At 33.6% G+C, this 17,349-nt stretch overlaps 4 protein-coding genes across 5 annotated transcripts in view; 3 read left to right on the forward strand and 1 right to left on the reverse strand.

The window, feature by feature from the left end:
* LOC129569311 (NIF3-like protein 1) overlaps nucleotides 1-17,349 on the reverse strand; it is a 188,744-nt gene that overhangs the window by 141,078 nt on the left and 30,317 nt on the right. The gene's annotated exons all lie outside the window — the stretch shown is intronic.
* On the forward strand, nucleotides 141-2,072 carry LOC129569037 (uncharacterized). Of its 2 annotated transcripts, XM_055447431.1 has the most exons (6): nucleotides 141-298; nucleotides 357-501; nucleotides 575-651; nucleotides 798-953; nucleotides 1,178-1,292; nucleotides 1,398-2,072. In XM_055447431.1, exons 1-5 carry the CDS (start codon nucleotides 191-193, stop codon nucleotides 1,265-1,267), a joined length of 576 nt encoding a protein of 191 aa, XP_055303406.1. In that variant the 5' UTR covers nucleotides 141-190; the 3' UTR covers nucleotides 1,268-1,292; nucleotides 1,398-2,072. The 2 variants fall into 2 exon arrangements, with proteins under 2 accessions (XP_055303406.1, XP_055303407.1); XM_055447432.1 differs by lacking the exon at nucleotides 798-953.
* On the forward strand, nucleotides 7,133-9,347 carry LOC129569036 (uncharacterized). Its single transcript, XM_055447430.1, has 4 exons — nucleotides 7,133-7,445; nucleotides 7,600-7,869; nucleotides 7,937-8,086; nucleotides 8,293-9,347. Exons 1-4 carry the CDS (start codon nucleotides 7,382-7,384, stop codon nucleotides 8,559-8,561), a joined length of 753 nt encoding a protein of 250 aa, XP_055303405.1. The 5' UTR covers nucleotides 7,133-7,381; the 3' UTR covers nucleotides 8,562-9,347.
* Nucleotides 10,680-12,591, forward strand: LOC129569033 (uncharacterized). Its single transcript, XM_055447428.1, has 4 exons — nucleotides 10,680-11,041; nucleotides 11,510-11,779; nucleotides 11,847-11,996; nucleotides 12,205-12,591. The coding sequence occupies exons 1-4, from the start codon at nucleotides 10,963-10,965 to the stop codon at nucleotides 12,471-12,473; spliced, it is 768 nt and encodes a 255-aa protein (XP_055303403.1). The 5' UTR covers nucleotides 10,680-10,962; the 3' UTR covers nucleotides 12,474-12,591.

The raw sequence follows: 17,349 nt of genomic DNA on the forward strand, positions 1-17,349 counted from the left end.
AGAGCAATGCAAAACAATTGGATTTTTCATTTTTTCCACAATTCAAGCATATGGATTATCGTTTTTTTCACTGCCAACGGGTGGCTTGAACATATTCGTCTATTTACTATGCCGAGCTAGTGCAGTCATAATAATTCGGGTTCGACGATGCCAAACTTCAATTATCATCAATTTACTGAGCAATGTCCTAATGGATTTACAAATTCAATTGAAACAACTACAAGAAAATTACCACCGAAATCCCAACAATAAGCACATCAAAGAAAATATCATTCATCTACGAGATATTTATTCTAAGGTATTTATTCTATTTTAAATATAAAGGGATCATTAAAATACATTTATATATTTCACAGGTTTGGTTGATAAAAAATCGATTTAGCAGCTGTTTCGGGTGGTCTTTCATCACATTTGCCATGGATTACTGTTTTGATTTCATAAATAGTTCGTATTGGGGATATGTCACCATCAAAACATACAAGTCAACATTAAAAACGATACGTAAGAATTGCTTTTGATTCTGTCATTGCTCGTTCAAGATTCATCGCATTGAATTTATCGTAATTTATTTCAGATGTTTTGTACTATCTTATATCGATTAACTTAAATTTTTGGTATCTGTGTATGATTTCGGAACGTTGTCAAAACGCAGTGAGTGTAAAGCACAAAAGCTCATAGCTTATGTAATTTTATACATTTAACATTGTCAAAATGTGGTTTGTAGTACAAACTTTGCATGCAACTTGATATTTGATTTGCTTTGCATGAAGAATATGAAGGAAATGTATCTTTTGTAGGGAAAAGGTGTGGCAAATGCATTACACACTCCGTCCAACTATCAAGATCCACAATACCAACGGTTTATTCGCATTTTTTCTATCCAACTGTGGAAACAACCAATTCAAATCAAAATAAAACAAATGTTCACAATTAATTATGCTCTCCTGAAGTCCGTACGTATGATGATTATACGTTTGTTTGTCAGCACTTCTGATCATTTATATTCATAATTTCCAACTGCAAACTTTATCCAAGATTGGAATGTTTTTTTTTTGGACGATTACCTATTTTGATATTCGTTTATTTTTCAACTCATTTCTTCTTTTCAAAAAATGAAATAATTTTTTCTAGTTCAAAAAGTGAAAATTTACGTGAAATAATTGAAACTCTGTTTCAGGCTATTGTTTTGATAACAACCTACATCGCGATTGTGATTCAATTTCAAATTGCCGAGGAGAATGCATCAAGTCTTTTGAAAAACATTTGAATACGAATTCACTGAAGCCTTGAATGTGAGTGTCAATCAATAGCAACAAAATAAGAGATTAAACTGCATTAGTCTAATTGATTGCACCTTAATACCTGATGCAATTTCTTTAAACATTCATTTGCTACAGAATTTTCCAGCCAAAAATATGGTTTCGTCAAAGAAGCGATACAATTTTCAATCATTCGAATCATTTTGGAGGCCATTTGTTCGTGTCTTTCAAGTATTCTGTGTATCACACTATTCCATTTACAATTCAAAGCAACGCATCGAGCGCTTGATATATCACATCTTGGTTTTTACAATGCACTGTCTTTGGGTTTGGGCAGCACTAAGTATAAAGAGATGCCACTAATCTAGAGCCACTAATGTCTCTTCAGGAAGAGGAAATGTACAGGCGATTTGAAGAAGTTAATACCATTTTCGCGACAATGCAATATTCTAATGGATGTGAAAATATTGTTGAAACAACTACAAGAAAATTATCGCCACAATTCGAACAAACGCACGTGTGAAAATATCCGATATTTGCGAGATATTTATTCTAAGGTGTACTTGATAAAGAACTTGTTGAGCTGCTGCTTCGGATGGTCTTTTATAACATTTCTTATGGATTACTACTTTGACTTCGTCAACAGTTCATATTGGGCGTATATTACTATCAATGTTTACGAATCCATGTTCAAAATTATTCGTAAGATTTAAGAATTAATTCAAATGAGTTCTCGTAGGAGTAATATGCATTCAAAATATTCTGTTTCAGATGTCCTTTATGCAAATATCGTAACTGAGCAGCCAGTTAACTAATTTCAGACAAAAATGACTAACTTTCTTAGTTTAAGTCCATCATAGTTAAGTGAAATCATTTGAAGTTACATGTCAATCTAAGTTTCTTAATAAAATTCATCAAAATTGTTAGCACACAATTGTGCTTGTGTTGGATTTATTTTTTGAGCTAACAAATATTTTATTTGCTTACGGCATAGGCGATAAGGGTGCTGAAGAGCGATTTTATTACCGTTCACTATTTCGAAAAGCCGAAATGGTGCTCAATTTCATCATATAATCCATATGAATATAAACATCATTTGGGCCAGCAATCACACTAATGCTTCATATTTTTTACTGTTTAGTTGAAATTTTCAACGGATAAGAGCAAAATTATAATATCTCCACTTCAATCATATGATATGCAACGATGGATTTCAAATGCAACTTTCGAATATTAATTTGAGTATTGAATTGAAAATGAAATTGAAATAGTGAGCAGTGAAACTCTCACTTATTGTGGATTCTTTGGTTTGGAACGATGTTTTCATCAAAGAAGGTCCACAATCCTTTGGATTTCGATGCTTTTTGGCATCCGTTCGTTCGTATTTTTCAATTATTTTGTGTGTCGCATTATTCGATTTTCAATTCGAACATTCATTTTGGCGGCTTGATTTATTTCACGACATTCACTCTACTACATATCTGGGTTATGCTTCACACATTGGAGCACATTCAAGTTATGGACAACATTAAATACACAGGAAGCCCACTTATGTACTATGTGAGTCTCGTGAGTATCGCTGGAAATTTCATCGCGCATTTAACGGCCAATTTAGAGGCATTTTTCACGAAAAATGAAGAAGAGGAAATTTACCGCAGACTGAAAGAAATCAACGGCATATTTGCAACAAAGCTGGAATACACCACCAATTTTAATACGATTCGGCGAAAATTTGTTCGACACACAGTTGCCTATTTCGCATTATCGGCAGCTTTGTCTTTTGCATTGTCATTTTTCTCTTTGCCCAGGGATGGCAGTATAATTCTATTCCTATTAAATCGCATCATGTCGGTTTCAATGATTCGGGTCAGACGATGTCAAATTTCATTCCACATAAATGCCTTGACGAATATTTTGTGGGATTTGCAAGTCTTATTGAAGCGACAACAAGAAAATTATCGTGCATCGACCACGAGCTCCGGTGAGAAAATCGAACATTTGCGAGCTGTCTACTCAAATGCATGGCTCATAAAAAATCTAATAAGCAATTGTTTCGGTTGGTCTCTCATCACTTTGCTCATCGAATTTACAACCGAACTTATCAATTTCTGTTATTGGGCATACATTACCGTCGTTGTGCACAAGTCCATCGTCAGAATTATTCGTAAGACCTCAAAAAAATTGATACTTGAATGGATGAAATAAAGATCAGTGCCGTCATTTTCAGAAATAGTTTGTTACATCATAACGATATTGGTGAATTTTTGCTATTTCATCAAAATTTGCGAACGATGCCAAAATGCAGTGAGTGTATAGCAAAAAAGCTCATGGTTCATGGAATTTTATATTTAAATATCATTGGTAGGGAAGGGGAGTTCTAAAAGCATTGCATACGCCTTCGAATTATCAAGATCAAAACTATCAGCGATTCATTCGATTATTCTCACTTCAAATTAAAAAACAACCCATCGAATTGAAAATGAAGCAAATGTTCACATTTAATTACCCTCTTTTGAAAAATGTGAGTTGAAGTTTCATGTGTTTTGACCTGTTCAACATCGATCGATTTCTTTTCATTTCAGACAATTGTATTAACTACTACATACGTCATTATCGTCATCCAATTTCAAGTGGCCGAAGAAAATTGTATGTCCAATTTAAAAAATAAATGAAAAACGCTCGCTTTAATTTCTACGTCGAGACTAGGGAAGAGACATTTTAATGGCTTTACACACACCATCATACAATTAAGACCGCAATTCCCAAGAGAAACGGCCAATATGTTTATACGCTGTCTATCCGCCGAAAATACACTACAATATATATTCACGCTTATTGGACGCCGAATTCAATATATATTCTAGTGTATATTCGGTGTATTCTTCAGCATGAAACATATTGAAACATATTCTGATGGTCATGAATGCATTCATTGATTCAATATGTTTCACGCTGAAGAATACACCGAATATACACTAGAATATATATTCAATTCGGCGTCCAATAAGCGTGAATATATATTGTAGTGTATTTTTGGCGGATAGACAGCGTATAAACATATTGGCCGTTTCTCTTGGTTTATCAAAGATTCATTCGAATCTTTTCGCTTCAATTACGGAAACAACCAATCAAGATAACAATGAAAGAAATGTTTAAATTCAATTATTCACTATTTAAAGTGTGGAATAACGGTAATATTGCTCACAATTGCATCATTCACATTGTGTGTGCTACTTTTGTAGATAGTCGTTTTGGTAACGACATACGTGGCAATTGTCATTCAATTTCAAATTTCCGAACAAAAAATGAGAAAAATTCAATGATTAAAAATGATGATGAAAACAAAGCGGCAATCTTCGTCAACGAGATAACAACCAAGAGAATAATCAGATATGAATCCAATCAATTTTATTACTTCATATATGTGTTTTGCAAAATGTTTATCTTAATCTCATCATATTGCAGCGTTTTAATGAAATTTCATCTCTTTGATGGCACTTTTCCATTTGAATCAAATTAGACCAAATTAAAATTAATGAAATAAAAATGAAATTTCATCAATGACATTTGACATTATGCATAAAAGTGAAGAAATTTATTGATCGATTGATTCATCACTAATGAATTAACTTTCACTGGAAGAGTCAAGTGTGAAGAAATAAAAGTTCGATTTGGTACGAATTTACTGCAACTATCAATAAAATTTAAAACAGTTATGAACCAATGATCAAACGAATATATTCTTCACTCAATTTGTGTCCACAGTGAACGACATAGAAACAGCAAAATGTCATACGGATTTGAAAATTTCTGGAAGCCTTATACTCGCATATTTCAAGCCATATGCATTTCTCATTATTCTGTGTTTAGGCCGAATTTTTGCAATAACAAATTGAAATCGATATTATTTTTGTTGTATTTCGTGGTGTTTGCATCATGCAATATGGCTATTACTGTTATGATTACAAGGCGAGAAAGTTTCAATAGAGAAGATTACGTATTTACCGATGGTGAAACGAAATACAAGGGAAGTCCTTTGATGTACTATGTAAACGCTTTGAGTATATTTAGTAGTTATGCAATCCACTCAGCAATTTATTTGGAAAGTTTTTTCAGTGGAAAACAAGAGAATGAAATTTGTGAAAAATTCAAATCAATCGATGACATCTTTACAACAAAACTAAACCATACGGTGAATTATAAAGCTCGCCATACCAAATACATTCCGACAATCGGGATTTTCATATTTGCCATTGCTTTGGCAATAGCGTGTGCATTTTCGCAATTACCTAAAAATTTTAACGATAAATATTTCATGACGCCATTCATGTTATTCGGCGTGGTTGTAAGCCGAATTCGATGGTGCCAAATTGCACTGTATCTGAATATCATTGCCGACACTCTAGAGGATCTGCAAGCATTGTTGAAACAACAGCAGATGCAAAGCTGCGAACAGTCCAACGAAGAAATCGGAAGCAGTTTTAATCCAGAGAGAATTCGGCATATTCGTGGGATTTATTCGAATGTGTGGTTCATTGTTACATTGACGAGTGATTGCTTCGGCTGGACACTCATCACATTCTTGATTAAAATCACACTTGAATTGATTAATGGATCGTACTGGATCTATATTAACTGGAACTTATATGAATCAAGCGGCTTGTATTTACGTAAGTCATAAATTAGCTTCACTCTTTAGATTTTATTCCCAATCCTTCGAAGGGTTTTCAATTTTTTTTCATTAAAAAATTTCAGACGTTTTGGTTTACAACAGTTCGCTTTTAATAATATTTTGGTATCTTTGTTCAGTTTCTGAAAGATGTCAGAGCATAGTAAACTTCGAAAATGGACTGATTTAATCATTAAACTTTAATGTCAACATGTTTGATTGCTATTTCTTCCAGGGCAAGTCCATGTCACAGGCACTACACACAACATCAAATTATCATGATCAAAACTACCAGCGCTTCATCCGAATATTTTCACTCCACATAAAACAGCAGCCAATCCAAATAAACATGAAACAAATGTTCCATTTCAAACATGGATTATTTAAATCGGTATAATTTTTATGAAAGCACAAGACAGATCGACGATCTGAGATCGTAAAACTGTAAAAAATTAACCAAAAATTGATTTTCAGACAATTGTTTTGGTTACAACGTACGTTGCAATCGTTATTCAGTTTCAAATGGCAGACGAAAATTCAGAATGGAATAAGAAAGTACATTGATAGCACACAGCTAACTACCGGCAAGAATTCTTTTTCAATCTATTTCTAATCACTTTGCATGCACATACAATTTAATTGTCAATTAGATTATTTGTATTCTTGGGCATATTCTACGGATTTGAAGGCACATAATTTTTTATAACGGTATATTCCATATGTTGACACCCATGACCACAAAGCAATGATAATTTTTGAAAAAAATAGACATTAAAATACAAGAAAAACTAAACAATCTTATATTCTCAATCCTTATCATTTAATTTGCATTCTGTGATAAATATGAGTGGCATGACCATTCATTTTTGTCATTAAAAAACGCCTCTGAAGAAAATTGTATGGAAAATCGCCTCGAAAAAATAATAAATATTTTCAGTTAAAGTGGAACATAGTATCGTTATAGTGCGCTCAGCCATTCAACTAACCTTAGTTATTATATGAAATTACGTCTGATTTTTTCTCAATTCTTCAAATTCAAAAAATTTATAGATGTTTTGCTCTAAAAGCCTTAATTAGATTCCATTTATTTTTAATTAAAATCATGAAAAATAAATTAAATATAAATACAAATTATTCATGGTAAATATGTATATAAGTTGGGTTAGTTGAAGCACTTTTTGCGTCTTGAATCGATTGAACAGCGAACACTTCTAAAGTGAATCCTATAATAAATACTACGGTAACTGAGTGCACTGTTTCTCAAATGAAACAATACTGGCTGAGCAGAAGACTCTGTTAAATCAATTTTGAAAATAATAATAATTAAGTAGCTAAGTAACTGTACTTTACAAAGTGATCTATATTGTATTTTTCCTCAATTTTTCAGCTTTACCCACCGTTCACACCTAAAATCGTTTAAGAATTGCTTGTAAAATCTACACCCTCGCACAGTATGATTTGGCTTGCAATACTATTAATATGTCCATCGATTTCACTGGCTTTCAACATCCCCAATAGTAAGTTAGCTAAACAAAAAGTGAAGAATCACTATTATTTTGTTCAATTTTAGTTAAAGCAAAAGTAAACATACCGCTCAGTTTATATGCTCAAATTGTTGCTTTTGAGTAGAAAATTCACGCAAAAATATACTGTTTAAATAATTGATTGCAGCAAATTTATATGGCGATAGTCGCGATCAGAGTGATTTAAATCATCGTGGGGTGCCCACAACTGAAATACCTGACATTGATGACGGTGATGATAGGTGTGTTGGGCGTATCGAGATGATACGGTTTAGTACAGGGCCACAGGTAGGAACAGTACACCATGATATAACAACAATACAACTGAATTCGTTTACCCAACCACATCGGACGGAAGAATCACTTCTCCGAATGCCTCTTTACAAAGCATACAAACAGCAATCAACAATCCGAATTGGTAAATTCAATACGATTGCTACAACGCAAGTCTCACACCACTTGACAAGTATTATTTATCCGAATAGATAGTCCAACTTGTGACCAAACCGATATTGAATTCAAAGGCTTCTCAATAATTGCGAAAGGAAATAAGCCCAAACCGTTCAACGCAAGAGTCTCAATGCAACGGCAGTTCAATTCAAACGACCGTCATAATGAGAAACTCAGCTTATACGGTAATTATTGTCATCAATATTTCATGAGTTGTGTGGAATCATTCCATTTGAATCAAAAGTTGATGATTTCCCAAAATTGAAAATTCCATTGTCTATTGTTGAGATTCATCGTAAAAAATCTATATATACAATCTACTCTAAAGCATCATCTTTTTAATCTCAATCTTCAAACAAATTTGAATTTTATTATTGCTATGATGTTACAGCATCGAATGGGACAACGTATGAAAATTGTTATGGATTTATTCAATATTTGAGAATACTTCAAACGGATGAACAAGAGCCAGATGCTATAACAGTAGTAAAACTCCATAACGAGGAGCTTACACACTACACATTGATTCCACACCATCGCGAATTAATAATGGATGCATATTTCTATGGCTACGAAGTACAACTCTTAACCAATTCTTGTACAGATAGCGATGATCGTGGCTTTGCTTCATTTCGAATTATCCGACAAGATGTACCGTAGTGCTGGAAGTAAATCAAAGAAAGAAGACGAAAATTCAGCCGTAAAATTGCATAATAAACAGAATAAATTGAATCAAAATCAAAATAAATGATTAAATATACCTAAATGAATACTAAGGTGGTCCGAAGAAGGGTCAGTTTTTTCGTGTTTCGCGAAGCTTTATCGCCAATTTGACTCGGAAAGATTGGATTTGAGTGGTCAAAATTTTGTGGTTTCACTTCAACAGAATACATCTAGAAGTGTATCCATTGATATGTCTAATCAGTACATTTCTTGAAATGATCAATAATAATTTGGAGGTGCATTCGTTTCAACCAGAAATTTTGCTTTATGATGCAGAAAAATCAATTTTATTCGGTGATGATGCAAATTGCAAAATGGTTTTAACAGTAAACTAACACCAAAAGTAATTTATTTCTCACACTATTACTAGTAATGTTTGGCTTAATTTTGATGTTATCATTGCAATAAACCCACAGCTCATTCAGTAATTGCTAAGCTAAGCATTATCTCTGACATTTTATTTGAACATATTTTTCTCTTTAGTCTCCAATTTCGAACGTTTGAAAAAAAAGAACAAAGAACTTGCTCCAGATTTCACAACTTGTTTTTAAAAAAAAAACGGTAGTGACGGATTTTCTGGTGCGTAGTGATAAGTACAGTTTTTGATTTATTGCATACTTGATCGTCATTGCGATATTTGAAAATTCTGTTCGGGCAGTTTGCTATATATAAAATTTAATTATAACGGTTGTTAAGTAACAAATATTTCAATATTCCGATGGGAATAGTTAAAATGTTTTGATTAGTAATTACAGTGCGCCCCCGGAAATGTTAAGTAGTTTGTTTTTCGGTTACTTAAGTTTTCTGAAATCTTAAGATTTCAGAGAGAATTTTTTTTTCGATAATAATGCACTAAAATCAAAGGAAACATCGAAAATATACATCACTTACCCACATTTATTATCAATTAAACTGTATTCAAGCTTTTTCAAGCTACAAACAACAGAAGAAATCTGATAAATAGTTTCACATGATCAAAAAATGAAGGAAAAACACCACAAATTTCGGTAATCTTTTATTTATTCCTGTGAACGGTTAGATTTAGCGTTGTCACATTATTTGTTTTGATTAAAAATTCGCTAAAATATCAAACTGAGAATACAGCTGTAAAGTCAACCAAAACAGCAAACGGAGTCATTTACGTGTGCATACACGTTAAAACAAAGGCTACTGTGATTTATTCACGCTGTAAACCGTCTGAAGCGTTATCGCATCGTTTGTTCAGGCAAAGAAATAGCTGAAAATCGGTTGGCTGATTAATTTCAACATTGTATATGTTTGTGAAAACAATTTTATGTTGTCTATACATTTCGATATAGTTATGTTATTGTTCGAAAGAATGAATAATTGGAAAAAAATAAATGATTTTACTTGAAATACAGTATTCTCACAGAAATCTTAAGAAAAACTGAAGATTTCAGAGTAGTCAATGGGAGCCGAAATTCACTTAAGTTTTCCGAGAGATAACATTTCTGCTACTTAACATTTCCGGGGGCGCACTGTACCTAACAATATATGAAACGTTACAAGCAACTTGCGAAATTGGAGCGCAAATTTTTATCAACCGACCGTAGAACATTTAGTTCACGACGTTGTATTCATTCAATTTATAATATGATTACTACACTATTTCAAATATTACAATTTGTACGGTTTTCACTTTTCCCAGAGAAGTAAATTCAATATTACAAAGCAAAACTAAATTTCGTCTTGAATAGTAATTGAAAAAAAAAATCGATTAACCTTGATATAGATGCGAACAGGAATCAAAATATAGCTTGGAACAGATATTATGGTTTGGCTACAAAGATATGAGTTGAAACCGTGTTTTAAGTTAAAAACAACCAAACATGGCGCTTAAGCTTCCAAATAAAATTACCTTTGTTTTGTCTCAATTTTCGACGTTTGATAAATGTATAAAACAGGTATATGGTTATGAAAGTCTTAATTAGATTCCATTTATTTTTAATTAAAACCATGAAAAATAAATTAAATATAAATACGAATTATTTATGGTGAAAATGCATATAAGTTGGGTTAGTTGAAGCAATTTTCGCGTCTTGAATTGATTGAAGTGTTCGCTGTAAGTAAATTCTATTCTAAATATTGTGGTGATTGAGTGTTTTGTTTCTCAAATAAAACAATACTATTGGCTGAGCAGATTAGCCTAAGGACTCTGTTAAATCAATTCTAAAAAATTTTATGATTAAGTAGCAGTTACTGTAACTGTATCTTGCAAAAAGATCTAAATTGTATTTTCTCAATTTTTCAGTTTTATCCGCCGTTCACACATAAAATCGTTTAAGAATTGATTTTCAAATCTACACATTCGCACAGTATGATTTGGCTTGCAATACTATTAATTTATCCATCAATTTCATTGGCTTTCAACATCCCCATCGATTCCGATGACAAAAGTAAGTTTGCTAGACAAAATACAGGGCTATTGTTATTATTGTTCAATTTTATTTAAAGCAAAAATAAATACACCGCGTAGGTTATATGCTCAAAATGTTGCTTTTGAGTATAAATTATATCTGCTTGCAGATAAGTCAAATTGCCCTAGTATTTTTAGTGTGAACTACGCAATCAGCATGTTACTACACATTTCAAGTTTAAACCGATTTGTATCGTTCTAAGCATACACTAACGCACATTTACAGCTACTAGACGAACTAGAACTGAACGGTTTCATTTTGCTGTTAAAAAATAGTTTTTTCATTGAAAAAACTGGAACAAATTACAAAAAGGGTTTTTTCAAGTGTTAAAAATCATTTGTATATTTGTATAACACTAATCGCACACATTAAGCGACAGTAGAAGAAGCCTTGATCGCAATTAATTATCATTTTAATTTCTGATGTTTCGCGAATAATTGTTTGCAGCAAATTTATATGGTGATAGTCGCGATCAGAGTGATTTAAATGATCGTGGGGTGCCCACAACTGAAATACCTGACATTGATGACGGTGATGATAGGTGTGTTGGGCGTATCGAGATGATACGGTTTAGTACAGGGCCACAGGTAGGAACAGTACACCATGATATATCAATAATACAACTGAATTCGTTTACCCAACCACATCGGACGGAAGAATCACTTCTCCGAATGCCCCTTTACAAAGCATACAAACAGCAATCAACAATCCGAATTGGTAAATTCAATACGATTGCTACAACGCAAGTCTCACACCACTTGACAAGTATTATTTATCCGAATAGATAGTCCAACTTGTAATCAAACCGATATTGAATTCAAAGGCTTCTCAATAATTGCAAAAGGAAATAAGCCTAAACCATTCAACGGAAGAGCCTCAATGCAACGACAGTTCAATTCAAACGACCGTCATAATGAGAAACTCAGCTTATACGGTAATTATTGTCATCAATATTTCATGAGTTGTGTGAAATCATTCCATTTGAATCAAAAGTCGGCGATTTCCCAAAATTGAAAATTCCATTGTCTATTGTTGAGATTCATCGTTAAAAATCTATATATATACAATCCACTCTAAAGCATCATCTTTTTAATCTCAATCTTCAAACAAATTTTAATTCTATTATTGCTATGATATTACAGCATCGAATGGGACAACATATGAAAATTGTTATGGATTTATTCAATATTTGAGAATACTTCAAACGGATGGACAAGAGCCAGATGCTGTAACAGTTGTAAAACTCCATAACGAGGAGCTTACACACTACACATTGATTCCACACCATCGCGAATTAATAATGGATGCATATTTCTATGGCTACGAAGTACAACTCTTAACCAACTCTTGTACAGATAGCGATGATCGTGGCTTCGCTTCATTTCGAATTATCCGACAGGATGTACCGTAGTGCTGGAAGTAAATCAAAGAAAGAAAACGAGAATTCTATCTACTGAAATTCAGCTGAAATATTTCATAATAAACAGACTAAATTGAATCAAAAACTAAATGAATAAACATACCTACATGAATACTATAATACATAAGATTCTTTCTGTAAAGGAACCTGTATTCCCATTTTTATACTCAACGACACATGCATTGGTATGTACTGACGTATGCGGCTTTATTTGGTGTGCATGTTTCATTCGAAGTAAACAATCTATTTGGGTAAACACAAAAGTGATTCTTATCAACGTACAATTACGTACAATTTCAATTAACCAGCAAAGAAAATTAATAAGAAGATGATTTCTAGAATTATTCCACACTAATAAGGTTGGTGCAGGCAAACTCTATTAGTTAGTTTCTAGAAGAGTGCATTTTGTAATACAACGGAAGTAGAACGATGACTCGACCAAAGAACCGTGCCATTTCTAATGAATTTGAGGCCTTCTGGCTACCATTTACCCGCACATTCCAAGCTCTGTGTGTTTCCAGTTTCTTCATATTCCGGCCCAATCTTCACAATAATCTACGACGATCTTTGCCATTTTTGATATATTTCTTGTCGCTAGCTTCGCTCCATATATTGTTGGTCATTCTAACAACCGTCAAGGGATTACACTCCGAGGACACCGAAACTGAACAGCTACTGAGAAAGCATAAAGAAAGTCATTTGATATTTTATGTTAACTCGTTGAGCATACTTGGCAGCATGCTATGTCACATAACAACACATGTCGAAGTTTTGCTTAGCATGAAACAAGAGCAAGAAATCTACGAGAAATTACGAGCAATCGATGACATTCTGGCGACCAAACTAAACTTCATGATAGATTACAAGGCAAGACGTGCAAAGTACATTAGAAACGCAGTCGGAACGTTTGTGTTGACTATCATTCTAGCCTCAGCAAGCTCATTGGCCACAATACCCAATCTAAAGAATGGCATTGAAATACATTTCATGAAGCCGATACACATAATTGTTGTTACCATGATTCGGTCACGATGGTGCTATTTTGCTTTGCTGCTGAATGTCATAGCTGACACTCTGAATGACCTACAGCATTTGCTCAAACAACAACAGCAGAGAAATTTCGATGATTCAAGTGAAGAGAGTTGCTGTCGTGCACGTGAAACAATTGGATATTTTCGAGAAATCTATTCAAACGTATGGTTTTCAGTCAATTTGCTGAGTGACTCTTTTGGATGGTCGGTCATTACCTTTCTTGTTGAATTCACTTTTGAAGTAATGAATGCGCTGTACTGGTTATACATCAACTTGCATCTCTATGAATCGCATACCGTGAACATTCGTAAGAGTCACTTTGTTGTTCGTTTAATTTTGAATATTTCCCAAGAGAAACTGCCAATATGTTTATACGCTGTCTATCCACCGAAAATACACTACAATATATATTCACGCTTATTGGACGCCGAATTCAATATATATTCTAGTGTATTTTCGGCGTATTCTTCAGCGTGAAACATATTGAATCAATGAATGCATTCATGGCCATCAGAGGGCGCCTGAATATGTTTCAATATGTTTCACGCTGAAGAATACGCCGAAAATACACTAGAATATATATTGAATTCGGCCTCCAATAAGCGTGAATATATATTGTAGTGTATTTTTGGCGGATAGACAGCGTATAAACATATTGGCCGTTTCTCTTGGGTTATCATTTTTTAAATTGATTCTTTCACTGTTTCTTCAGACATTATCTCGTATAACAGCTCACTTTTGATTATGTTTTGGTATCTCTGCCAGATTTCCGAACGATGTGAAACCATGGTTTGTACAGATTTATTAATTTAAGAAAATAATTGACAAAAAACAATGTTTCGAATACACGCAACTATTGAAAAATGTTGATTTTTTCCTGTTCCAGGGAAAAGCCGTTACAAAAGCTCTTCACATGCCATCCAACTATCAGGATCAACTCTACCAAAGATTCGTCCGTATTTTTTCGCTACAAATGAGGGAGCAACCCATTAGGATAATCTTGAAGCAATTGTTTACGTTTAACTACGCGTTGCTTAAATCGGTGAGATTTTGATTTGATTTAAATCAGGAGGAGGGAGTGCCGATTCATTTCAAGTGTGAAACCATTTAACAAACCGAGTCACTTCTGTTGCCATTTGGAATTTTTTTTTTTTGGTAACGTTTGTTGTTTAATTTTACAGACAATCGTTTTGATAACAACGTACGTCGCCATCATCATCCAGTTTCAAAAAGCCGATGAAACGGCGTCTATGTTTGCAAAATAGTGGAAATATTTCATGCGGTTGAAGGTTATTCTGCTGCTCTTCAGAAGTTATCGATACATATAGCACATTAAATTAGCATTTACCTACCAATTTTAATGATACACGCACACAATGGTGAGTTGAAACTATTTTATCATCACTAATCTATATAAGTCCATGCTTGTTCGTTTACAATTCACGTTGAATGTCCATCATTAAATAGAAATTGCCATAAAATGTTCAATGAAAATATAATGTTTGTTGTTCGCATTAAACGATAATGACTTTTTCCATCATTTATTATGAAGTAATGGATAAAGAATTTCAGTCTCTTCTTCAGTCACTAAAGAACAATGAATCCATCGACAAATGAATTTAAAGCCTTTTGGCAACCATTCACTCGTTGCATGCAAGCGTTTTGCATTTCACATTATTCCATCTTTCGGCCCGATCTTAAGTACAATCGCAGGCAGTTCTTCTTGCATCTGATCTACTTTTTTGCTTTCTCGGCCATTCATATTTCGATTGTGATATTGATCACAAGCAAAGGGTTGCAGAATGTGCCCGAACCCAATAAGGTCAAATATAAAAAAAGTCAATTGATGTTATACGTGACCTATCTGAGTATCATCAGTGGGGCTATCATTCATTTGATTACTCACTTGGAAACATTATTGAATGGAAAACATGAAAAAGAGATTTACGAAAAGCTCAACATAATTAGCAATATCTTTGCTACGAAACTGAATCATGCGACCAATTTCAAAGCAAGGCGTCCCAAGTATATTCAGCAGACGGTGGTAATCTTTATTTTTGCCATATTTCTAGCAACAGCAAGCTCACTAACACCATTGCCGGAATTGAACTACGAAAAATACTTTTTGCAACCCAAAATGATATTCGCTGTGATCATCATAAGAGCTCGATGGTGCTACATCTGTTTGTTTCTAAATACAATAGCGGATACACTGGATGATCTGCAGTTGTTGTTGAAGCAACAGCAAATACGAAGTTGTCAATATTCGTCCGATCATCCCGAACATAAGTTAGAACGCGAAAAAATACGCTCTTTTCGTGAGATTTACTCAAATATTTGGCTCATCACAACATTGATGAGTAGTTGCTTTGGCTGGTCACTCATTTCGTTTCTTGTTGAATTTACATTTGAAGTCATTAGCGCATCGTATTGGCTCTACATCAATGTCAACTTTTATGGACTTACCAATTTAAATATTCGTTAGTTTCGATTCGTTTGAACTTTTGCCATTTCTTAGATGAGTTTATTAAGAAAAAATTGACATCACATTGATTTATTATTTCAGATATCGTCTTGTATAATGCATCTTTATGGATTTCATTTGGTTACTTCTGTATGCTTTCGGAGAAATGCCAAAATTTGGTAGGTGCATAGTAGCAATTCGTCCAAGATATGTTCATTTTTGATACATTCAAGGAATATTATTCGATATTTCTCGTCTTCGAACGAAAATTCAATATAAATGATTACTTGAATGATCAACATTTGATTGATAAACTTTTATTAACCAGGGGAAAGCAGTAACAAAAGCCTTGCACACACCATCCAACTACCATGATCAAAATTATCAACGTTTTATTCGCATTTTTTCACTTCAAATTAAAGAGCAACCCATCAGAATTAACATGAAGCAGATGTTTACTTTCAATTATGCTTTATTGAAATCGGTAAGACAGCGGCTGCAATTTTTTTGACTTTTCATTTCCTTTGATAGATTCTTTTCGGTATTTTAATAGATTTTATTTTTGGTTGTAACGAATTTCATTGCAGACAATCGTTTTGATAACGACATATGTCGCTATAATCATCCAGTTCCAAATAGCTGATGGCAGCTCTTCATCCAGAACATAATAAGCAATTACCAACATTTTTCTCAACAACAAAAATAATGAGTTATTGTTTTTATCAGAGGCACATCTCCAAAGTTCTGCATGCACAGGCACACAGCACATTCATTTTATGATTGTTGGATCAGAAGTAACAACGGTGAGTTGGTGCCAGTAAATCATTAATCTAATGGGATTTCCAGAATAATTTGATATATTTTGCTCTGAAATACGCGATAAGGCTGAACTAGTTCATTATAATGGAGGCTCCATTATGGAGCTTTGGCTTTTCTTTGAAATAACAAATCGATGGAAACGATGATATCTTGCGACTTGAAAACTATGAACGAACGAATGAATTTATGCAGTTTTCTAACGACAGTGTTGAAAGAAAGATGAGTCAATCAACGGGTATTGAAATTTCACGGGAATTCGAAGCGTTTTGGAAGCCATTTACACGCGTTGCCCAAGCATTTTGTGTGTCTCATTTTACGATTTTCCGTCCAAATTTGCACCAAAATCGTTCAAAATCGTTGTCGTTTTGGCTATATTTTCTGCTAATTTTCTCCGTTCATTTGAGTTTGATTATTTTAACGACAAGAAAAGCATTGCAATGTGAAAATACAATACCAGAGATGGACCAGCGTTGGGCCAAGCATAAAGAAAGTGCTTTGATGTATTATGTGAACGCACTGAGCATACTTGGTGGTTTTGCGACGCATATCACT

The sequence above is a fragment of the Sitodiplosis mosellana genome, unplaced genomic scaffold (assembly GCF_009176505.1).
Source record: "Sitodiplosis mosellana isolate CC-2019 unplaced genomic scaffold, AAFC_SMos_1.0 Smas_scaffold_30, whole genome shotgun sequence".
In the NCBI taxonomy this organism is placed as follows: domain Eukaryota; kingdom Metazoa; phylum Arthropoda; class Insecta; order Diptera; family Cecidomyiidae; genus Sitodiplosis; species Sitodiplosis mosellana.

Coding starts and splice junctions, on each gene's coding strand:
- LOC129569037 (XM_055447431.1), top strand. CDS start 191: ATGGATTTACAAATTCAATTGAAACAACTACAAGAAAATTACCACCGA. Junction 502..574: donor GTCAACATTAAAAACGATAC/GTAAGAATTGCT, acceptor AATTTATTTCAG/ATGTTTTGTACTATCTTATA. Junction 652..797: donor CGGAACGTTGTCAAAACGCA/GTGAGTGTAAAG, acceptor TATCTTTTGTAG/GGAAAAGGTGTGGCAAATGC.
- LOC129569036 (XM_055447430.1), top strand. CDS start 7,382: ATGATTTGGCTTGCAATACTATTAATATGTCCATCGATTTCACTGGCT. Junction 7,446..7,599: donor GGCTTTCAACATCCCCAATA/GTAAGTTAGCTA, acceptor AATTGATTGCAG/CAAATTTATATGGCGATAGT. Junction 8,087..8,292: donor TGAGAAACTCAGCTTATACG/GTAATTATTGTC, acceptor ATGATGTTACAG/CATCGAATGGGACAACGTAT.
- LOC129569033 (XM_055447428.1), top strand. CDS start 10,963: ATGATTTGGCTTGCAATACTATTAATTTATCCATCAATTTCATTGGCT. Junction 11,042..11,509: donor CATCGATTCCGATGACAAAA/GTAAGTTTGCTA, acceptor AATTGTTTGCAG/CAAATTTATATGGTGATAGT. Junction 11,997..12,204: donor TGAGAAACTCAGCTTATACG/GTAATTATTGTC, acceptor ATGATATTACAG/CATCGAATGGGACAACATAT.